This window comes from Aptenodytes forsteri, unplaced genomic scaffold (genome assembly GCF_000699145.1).
Source record: "Aptenodytes forsteri isolate BGI_AS27 unplaced genomic scaffold, ASM69914v1 Scaffold92, whole genome shotgun sequence".
Classification (NCBI taxonomy): Eukaryota; Metazoa; Chordata; class Aves; order Sphenisciformes; family Spheniscidae; genus Aptenodytes; species Aptenodytes forsteri.
In genome coordinates, this window is record NW_008794581.1 from 99631 (window position 1) to 109764 (window position 10134).

General features: G+C 41.0%; 1 protein-coding gene across 1 annotated transcript in view; it reads left to right on the forward strand.

The window, feature by feature from the left end:
- Positions 1-10134, forward strand: part of CMYA5 (cardiomyopathy associated 5) — a 55597-nt gene that overhangs the window by 21645 nt on the left and 23818 nt on the right. Inside the window, exons 3-7 of the mRNA XM_009272460.2 lie at positions 529-624; positions 1304-1537; positions 3489-3511; positions 5461-5582; positions 9955-10104. Of these exons, the coding sequence (XP_009270735.1) occupies positions 529-624; positions 1304-1537; positions 3489-3511; positions 5461-5582; positions 9955-10104 (625 nt within the window). The remainder of the gene's footprint in view (positions 1-528; positions 625-1303; positions 1538-3488; positions 3512-5460; positions 5583-9954; positions 10105-10134) is intronic.

The window sequence follows — 10134 nt, forward strand, 5'->3', positions numbered from 1 at the left end:
GGACTAAGAAAAAAATTAGTTGTCTGTGATGCCTGTTGTCCCTTGGACTGCTTTTGTTTCCACATCTAATTCAACCAGTGATTTTTATGAATTCTAGTTTATAGGAAATATCTTTAAAATTCTAATGAAAAAAAGCACAACACTGCATAATTTATTAGCCTCATAATTACCTGCATTATCTTCCTTTTTATGGGCTTGTTTCTGCGATCTCTCGAGGACCTTCATGAGGCTCTGAGTACCCTCAGTCTCTAGCAAAGCTGCACTGGAACTCATAGCGTTCAACAACTTGTATAGACACTCAGCACCTTGTTGAACTGACCTCACTTTTTTTGGTTTGGAAACAGTTTTGTGACTGTTCCAGTTGCTATTTCTGTGCTTGTCTTCGTAGCCAGGGAGATACTTGAACTTAATTTAGCAATTGTTCCAATGGTGGCTCATGGCAAAACAAAAATATTCACCCCAAATAAGTTGCATGTAAAAACTTTATAAAGTAATGTGCTTATGTTACTGAAACATTTTAAATTTCAGGATCACTTAGGTGAATTGCTAATAGCACTGGAAGAAAAGTCAATGAAGACTGAAGAGTTTGTGAGTGATATTGAATTGCTTTTTAACTCTGTTGAGGTAAGTCCAGAGTTTTATCGCACTAGTTTTCTTTCCATCTACAAAATTACTTCTAAGATATGCTTGCCTTGTTTTGTAGCGTTATTGCTTCCACTAAAACAGGCTGTTTCTCCAGTCCTTAAACTGACCTCTCCCACTGGAAGTTGTTAACTTTAGGGGAAGGAAAAGATTGGGTTTTTGCACATTATTGCAAAATGGATTATGTGACTGTCAAGAACTGGAGGAAAAAGTTCCCTTAATTTTGTTTATGCTTATAAATAGCTCACACTGTATGTGCCTTTATTTAGAATCCTCTGTGAAGCATCTAAATGAGTTGTGCCCAATGTCTTACCTTCTTAATGCCCTAGTTCTTAAGCCTTGAGGACTGTATTAATTTCAGTTGAAAGTATGGATTTTTGGCTATTTTGCAGTCAGACTTCCTGTCACAATGCTTAAATAGAGAAGTTTAATTTTAAACACTAATAGTAAAAGAAAAAAAATTGCCATTATTTTTAATGCATTTCTCTAGTGTTATTTCTCCCAGATGAGCTTGCTTACAGAAATAAAGTTCTCTTATTCTCAGGATGCCAGAAGGAGTCTGGTGGATGGCTTATGCATGGGTACTTGAGAGTTTCTGTGTATTCATTAAATGTTGTGATTTTATTCTGCAGATCAATTTGCATCTGTTTTTACTTTGCAGAAAAACTGTAAGAAAAATGCAGAGTTATTGGAAAACCAGAATGAAGAGATGCTTAAGAAAGTGGTAGCACAATACGATGAGAAATCTGAGAACTTCGAGGAAGTGAAGAAGATGAAAATGGAGTACCTGTATGAGCAGATGGTTAACTTCCAGCAAACTGTTGATTCAGCAAAGAAAACTTTGGAGACAACAGTAAAAGAAATGGAAGAACTTGATGGATTTGTTTTCCTAAATGTAAGTAAAAATGGCTTTCATACTGTAGCTTTTATGACACTAGTTAGGAAAGTACTTATACAGTACCTAGGCTGAGAATGAGTAATTTACGTTCCTTTTTTTTTTTTTTAAGATAGCTAAATCCTGCAAGTTCAGCTATTCCACTCTGAAACTGCTAGATCATTTGCTTTTGTCATGTGAATGCTCAGAGAGAATTGCAAAGATGATGCATAGGATGAAAACGTGCCTTGTGCCATTAAAATGGTTCTAGTTTGTTTTGTGAAGAGAAGTCTAAGAGACACTATGATAATTTATCTAGAATTAATTATCCACTGAGGATTAATAAATGTTATGTAAAAGGTACTTTACTGTATGAAAAATAAAGGTGAAACAAGAAAGTGTAATTGAAAATTATCTAAACTGGAAACAGAGTTGTTGAGTTGTGGGGTTTTTTTGGTTTTTTTGGGTTTTTTTTTAATGAGCAGACACAGACAGTAGTTATGCACTCAAATTACTGAGGCTGTGATAAATGCTTACTGCTGAAGAACAGTGAGCGGTTGTGTGGTGCTTAGTTGCCAGCCGGGGTTAAACCACGGCAATGGGCTAGGTTTAGGAATGTGCATGTGAAGTGCATGTCTGTAATGGTCCATTCTGGATGTGAAAAACATCCAGAGTGAATCTGCATGACTTGAGGTACCTAGCTCATACAGTCGTCAGTCATAAGCTGGTGTCAGAGGGTCTTGCAGGTTAATCATTAACGGCCTGGGTCCTCCAAGATTGTTCTTGTGCTGCAAGACTTGTCCATAAGTGAGGTGTGACACTTTCTCCTTTATAGAAGTTTATCAGCTGTCTTGAAGGGGATGGGATTTCTGAGACAATAATCTTGTACCGTTATGGAATTAGCATGTAGCCTGGAAGTTGCAGAGAAACTATCCTGGGGTGCAAGAAATGGAAAGTTCAAATTACTGTCTAAAGACTGATCATTCATGCAAAATAAAACAGCTTTCTAAGTATAAGCCCCCAGCCCGTATACCAGCAGTTATGGAAATGATGGAGCAATATTTGGCTTTCTCCCCTGCTCCAAGCTACGCAGTGTCTTAGTATCCTGTAACCAAGTGAATGCCATGGGAGACTGCCTACTTCGGGGTGGATGAGAAATATATCTTATTTTCCTGAACTTTGTGAGGTGCTGGATCAGTGCTTTGGCAAAATCTGAAATTCTTTTGTGGGGTGGGAAAATTACTAGATTCCCTGCCCCTTTCTGTTAGTGATAGAGGACAGGAACTTCTCTGTCAATGAGTCAGGAAATGTTAGCTGAAGATTCATGGAGCATGGAAGAAATTCTCACTCCATGAGTACAAATCTCATACAGGTTCTACGAACCAGAAGTTGTGAAGGAGATTTTAGCCAGAATTTGGATCTAAGTGTTCTTAATGTACAAGTGATTTCTTTCTGTAAAAGCCTTGGTTTAAGAAAGTATTTGATTGTGCTCTGGTCTTTAAACCTGGATATTGAATACTGACCCCTCAGGAGTTTAAAACCAGGTTTAGACTCTAATAGCCTGCTGAGCCAGAGCTTTGAAGTGGAATATTCTTAAAGAACCAAATTCTCTGCTGGTGTGAATGAGCAGCATCCCAGACAACATCAAGTCAATAAAGCCATGTGTATTTTATGTCTGTGGAGAGTAGCAAGGCTGTTAGATCATAGAATCATAGAATCACAGAATCATTAAGATTGGAGAAGACCTCTAAGATCATCGTCAACCCAACGCCACCATGCCCACTAAACCATGTCCCTAAGCGCCTCATCTACACATCTTTTAAATGCTTCCAGGGATGGTGACTCAACCACTTCCCTGGGCAGCCTGTTCCAATGTTTCACCACTCTTTCAGTAAAGAAATTTTGTGAGTGGCTCTTCAACATTTTCAGGGTTTTGAAAACTGCTAATGCATTTCTTTTTTTCCTCCTTTAGTCATCTAAAGAATTGAATAAAAGGTATATGAAGTATGGGTTAAGTGCACCGTAGTGAGTACTAGGCCTAGCATGCTGGATGCTTCATTTAGTATTTACAAGCTTTGAAAACACACTGCTAATATTCATAGCTACTTTTATAAACCTTACAAATAATGAAATTAAGAGAAGAGGTTTTATACTTGTTGCTGTAACTGACTGGTTTTGAAGTGTTTTGCACGTGTTCTGTAGTACATCAATTAAGCAAGTAGCATTTTGAAATGTCAGCTCAATTTTAAATCTCTACACAGACATTTTTAAACAGATGTGTCTTGTTGTTATTATTATACACACATATACTAAAAAAACTTTTTGATCATGCTTCCATCTCTTAGACATCACTGGTGTGTTCTTTTTTCACTAGTCTGGTTCTGTATTACCTGCTCTCGGAAAGGTTATAATGCAAAGTGTCACTCACATGGCTGAGTTGTTGGGCTGTATTTATGAACACAATTCCAGAAGAAAATGAGATTAAGTAGCTTTTAAAAGCTTACCCGGAGACTGTGGGCTGATGTTTTCCCATACCTCTTCACCGGCACTGCCTGATTCAGGATGTGTCAGAGGGCTATTGCCTCATCACAGCTGCATCCTGGCGCACCTGCACATACCAGTAAATACATGCAATCACAAACAGTTCTCTGCCATGTGTGATTTCCTCAAGGGAGTCATTTTGGTGAGACCCATCCTTTATGAGAGAAGTGTTCAATTATAAGCCCATATTCCTCCAATAAATTTTCCAAGGTGAACTACAAATATTCAGGCAGGCTGGCTGCAGGCTTCTCCTATGCAAGCCCCCAAACCTGCTTTGCCCACACCACCACCACTGACTTTGCCCAAAGGGCCCGAATATTGAGTGGTGTACATCAAACATACCCTTGTCAGTGCTGCCTCAGCCATCACAGCGACACGTGTGTGAAGTTGATGGACTGGGGTATAAGAATGACGTGAGGGTTCCAGTTCTCAGTCAAATTACAACCCCAGGAGAGTGGTCTGAAGAGAATGTGCCAAACACCCTTTCATGGTTCCCATTAGTCTGCAGAATTATGACTATACATTTGGACTCCCCTGTTCTAAGTCAAAATGTGACCGTCTGGCCACATATCTGCATGTAGTTTATTGCATAAGAATAGAGCAGGTATAATGTGACGAAACGATTTTCCAAGGCTTTCTGTATACTTGGTCTTTATTTGTTAACTTACACACTAAACTTAAAGTTTATTCTGTTTTGTGCATGAGTTTGGTTATTACTTTGATAATACCTGACTTGCTAAAAAAGGTTAAGAAAAAGTCTACGTAACAATGCATGTTTTTCTAAAGAAAGTATATTTTATATTTGTTGTGCTTTGTTAAAATTAGGCATAATTAACTACTTTAGTGACTGAAAAAAAGAAGGGGAGAAAGGTAAAATTCAGTTGCCATGAAAAAAGAAAAAAATCTTTCATTTCCTTGAAGCTGCTTCTGCCTCAGAGTTAAAAATATGTTGGGTTTTTTCCTATAATTAACTCAGCAAATATGGGCTAATTAAGTGGAATCCATCTTTCTTCTCATGTGTTTTTTTGCTTGCCACAAGCAGCTGCTTTACATTACATCTCTGGAGTCAGCTGCAGTAGTTTAGCTCTAAGGTTTGTAACCTTTAAAGGCACTGAGTTGGTAAGTCCAAACCCCTGTGCTCTTGGGAGTCTTGCTGTGAACTTCAAATCCTCATGTTCTCAGGGGTCAAGTGTGTGCAGACCGTGTGCACTCTCCCTGCACTCCTGATCTGAAATCACAGTATGCTCTAAATGTTCAAAATCAGGGAAACAGCTTCTCCTTGCACGTTGTCCTCAAGTTCATGGCAAATATTTAGAGAAGCGTGCATTGCATGGTCTTCTGGTCTTTGGAAACTATGTGACACCACAAGGGATTTTTACAGCTATGTGTTTTCTTCCAAATAGGTTACTTTCTGCAATGGATACTAATCTCTCTTTAGAAAAGGTCCCCAGTGCTTTTTCACTGTTTGAGCACTATGCGGACAGTCCAGGACAGAGCAACCAGCACTCCTTAAAACATGTGGCTGGTAAGCATCTCTGAATATTGTCTTTACAAAAGCTAACATTTTGGCAACGCTTTGGAAATTTTATGAAGTTAAAAACAGAATCTATTTGAGAAGTATAAATTTGCAAACCATGTAATTAGCAATCAGCGTTGAATGTAAAATGAAGTCTAATTGTGCACAAGTGTTTGGCTTATAGTAGGACACTAAGATGAGCAACAGAGGGAGAAGTGCTAAAGCGGGGGATTCTTGCATCATTTAAGATATCTGTACCTCAGCCTAGCAGAAGGTCTCTGTCTGTAAATCTCCCAGGGCTAAAGAAGTTGCTGTTCCCTTGCAGGCAGAGACAGAAGAGGCAATCAAAAGGACTCCTGAGCTCTCTTCCTCCAAGGGGGGCAGCCCCAGCATTGCTGGCATGGGGAGGAGTGCAGGGGGTCTGGCTGACGGCAGAGATCCCTGGGCTTGTGCCAGGTGAACGGAGGCGCCTGAAACCCCCATGGGACGTGAAGGGAAAGTAGTTAACTGTAGCTGGAAACAGGCTCTGCTTCAGAGGGCAGCAGTGAAAATTGCACATGATAAAGGGGTTTATTCATCTCTATCTGATATTTCATATGCTGTAAATAGCCTGCCTGTGTGGGCTTTCTGCTCTGCCTGTACATATACCTTTAGAAATTATCTGGATCTGGACAGCTGTCAGTGAAGATTTTGTCAGCACCAATTTGTGGATTCATTTTCCTCATAATTGGGTCTCACTCCAGTGCTTCTTTCTGAAGAGAAGGTTTGTTTTGGGAGCTTGCATCTCACTGTCATGCTTTGTGACCTCCCATTCACCATCACATGCACCACCGCCGCCATAATCACTCTCTGGCTTTTCAAGCGATGTCTCTTTCTCATGTGTTTGGTCCCTGAGCACTGGAACTAAAGCATCGATTTTCCCAAGGTGCTTTGTTTGCTGGCTGGATTTTCAGGTGCCTAATGGGACATTGGAGAAGTGCCATCCTGTGCAGACTCTCCGGTGTCTAATAAGAGCTGAGTGCACTCAGCAGTGTCACTGTGGGGAGATCGTCTCTCTCCTCCGCACCGCTACTTTTATTAGACCTAGAGGAACTGAATATCTCTGAGACCTTAACTTCCTTGTCAGATTTGTATGAATTTGCCTGCAGCATTCAAAGCTTCTCAGGTGAGGTTGGACAGGCACTTGTGCATGCAGCGTTATCTCAGCCTCATTTCTTTAGGAAGTCAGATAAAAAGATCTTTTTTGTAATCCACTCTCAGCCAGAGTTAACTTAGTGGTGCAAATGTGCTATGTGTCTTGGTTTTGTTCCTAAACTGCCTCTTGCAGTCCCATGGGTGCAACCATTCTTTCTTCCTGGGCTGCTACCTACCTGCAAGGTCATCCAGGAGGACAGACCCATTTTGTCATGCTGTATTTCCTTTTCCCACTAGTCGTTCCAACATGTTTTTCCCCAAACTGCAGAGATCTGCTTTTCAGTTTGATTTGCATTAGCTACTGTGTTTGCTTAACACCAAATGGCTCCAGACCAGTTTGCTTTCACAAATTGGAAATGAATGGCTGTCCATTAGCAAGCAACCTTCAAAGCTCCTCATCCTTTATACTTTCTTCTCTTTCTTTTTCTAAAATACCTGGTTTTCATTCTTCATTTCCACTGCCAAGTATTTCAATTCCTATTGTGATTTTTACTTTGGTGAGCAGTAGAAAAAATATATGTATATTTTTTTTTTCAAGATTACACTCTTCCTGAAGGAAAATAGGTAAATGCCTACACGAAACTTCATTTGGAATTGAACACCTTGAGTACATCATTTATCACATACTGGAGGAAAATGATAGACACTCTCAGAATTTATTTTGACTGAAGCCATTTGATGAAATACTCCAATCCACATATTTTTCCTTCAGAAAGTATAGTCTTTTACTGAACAATTTCATAGAACTTTTATTTCACCACTTCAGAAACATCTTTCCTTCAAAACACTCTCCATTTCCAAATTTTCCATATCCACTAATGAAAAGCCCTTTTCCATCAAATTCTTCCTCCTTTCACATAAGCCACCCCATTAACAAATGTGTAAGCATAAAAAACCCCTGCAGCATGCCATTGAGCATGCTGGAATGCAGGCTGTGCCACAAGTAAAATGGGTAAAACTTAAAAATTGAAAAATGATTATTTCCAAAGCCTGCCATGAGCCCTGCCCTTTTATACCAGAAGGCGAGGACCTTTGCTGATTGTAACAGTCTTCCATTAAAGTCACAGAGGAATGTAACTGCTGTCCTTCTTCAAGTCCACAAAGCCAAGGAAATATTATTTCTTATTACACTGGAAAGGGGTAAGTATCCATAAAATATTTAGGATTATTATTTTTTCTCCTGGGAGATGTGGAGATTAGGTAGCATGAAGGAAAAGCTTGCTTACACCACAGCACTTCAATGAAAACTGAACAGAACAGAAAATGTCACACTTTTCTGTTGAAAAATATGATTTAGTCAAACGTGTGGTACAAATACCTCATTTCTTTGACTAGAATTCATTTAAAAAGGGGCCAGCACTTTGATAACAGATAATTGTTCTGTTTCTGAAGAGAATATTTCAACTTCTTGCTTTGAAATGACTTCCTTTCAAAAGTTTCTTTCATATTATGCAACAGGAAATTTGAAATCAAATGTTTCTCAATGTTAACAAATTGAATTTTGATTTATAACTTTTTTTTCAGAAGTTTCATTCATTAAGCTTCCGTTCAGATTTGGCATAATAATAAATCTCGCAGTTGTGGGGTTTCTATGATGATAAATAGTGGTTTCTAGGCAACTTCATAGGAAAAAAAAAAGCTGGTTTCCCCACTGGGTCCACTGAAAGGAAGTCTTTCCCTAAAGATGATCATTTTTTAAATTGACCGCCTTGTTCACCACAGGGGATCATCATCATTACTGTGAAGACAACTGAAAAAAAAAGCTTTCTGCTGAGATTCTAAGATATTTCATGCAATATGGAAATTTGCTTGCTGAAGAAATAGAACCATGTATTTTCGCTCCCTGCAATCACTTTAACAATGAACATCTTTTGGGGCTTTTTGCTTCTTTCTTTCCCCTCCTTCTCTTTTAAGCCATAATCATAGAGGGGAACAATATCTCATCAGGGATGGATCTGTGCCGATCAGGAGACAAAGTTTATATGAAATCTGAGGCACCTTGGAGGTCTTTGAAGCACTCTTTGTGAAGGATGCTCCTGGTTGTCCCATGAGGTTCAGGTGCTTTGGCAGAGCTTGGGTTCACCTGCGCACCAACGATCCTCTGTCCACTGGGCCTGTGGGGAAAATGACCATGCCAAACGGGAGCACCTGGTAGTGCACCTGCAGTAGGAGTCCACCTCTGGGCAGGGGTGGACCCAAGGCTGCAGGGAACTTCCTGCTCCCCAGGCTGTTAGTGCAGGAGCTCTGAGCCTTCCTTTACCTAAAGCACATCCCTGCTCCTGTAAATGTCAGTGGATTTGACACTCTGCATGAATCCCTTCCTGGCGTGGCAGGTCCTTTCCCTTGCCTACCTTTCTGGGATCAGCTACATACGTCTGCCTCTGGAGGAAACTTTCTTCTTCTGCAAGCTCCCTCTCCCCATCAGTGAGCTATCTCGTGCTGTTTGCTACCAACAAGTGCTTTCAGTTTCCGCTTTCATGACCATCCTCTTCATAGGGTGTCCTCTCCTCTGGTGCCTGTGCTGCAAGGCAAGGTCAGGTAATGGAGAAGGTGGTCACTCAAAGGAGCCTGTGTTAAGCTCCAGGGTCTTCAGGCCTTTCTGAGGAGGTGGCCTGAAGTTATCAGGATTCTCTTGGGGTTTCATCAGCACGTGTGCCTCGAAGTGGAGCGCAGGGCTGGAGAGCTCTCCCTGTGACTGAAGAGAGTAGGTCTCCTGGGGAAAGGAGAGGGGTCACTGGAGCTGTATGACAGCTTTGGATGTCCAGGATTACCACAGCCCTGGGAGCCTCCCTGCCGGAGGTTGGAAATGAGCAGCCGTGTCATGACTCATCTTGCGTGATGGTCCTGCCCCATAGGCAGGGACCCCAAGAGCTGCGCCGGTGGTGGGCACATGCTTTGCGCAGGGTTGAGGTGGTCCCAGTACTGGGACTGGATCTTATTTTGTCCAGACTGTGAGGGAAATGGACAGATTCCAATGCTGAGCAATTAACTTTTCTGTTCCTAGTTTAGGAGGACCCATTGCTCTAAAACTGCACCAGTATTATCTATATTTCATGTACTTGCTGTACTTGTTCTGTGGAAATAAGCAACCTGAGTGAAAATAAGCAACCAGCTTGCCTCACGAACCTGTAGGTAATTTGGCTGAAGATACAGGAGTGTGAATAACAACGGGAGACTTTCCTCTCAGTCCCACAGACACCGACTGTCGTACCTCAGGAACCAAATTCAGCCACCAGCACCTCCATTGCCATTTACTGGGCTGTGAACAACGGGGATGCCATCGACTGCTTCCAGGTCTACTGTATGGAGGAGCCGCAAGCCAGCAAAGATGCGGGGGGTGCGTAAGGTCTTGCCTTCACAGCCGCCG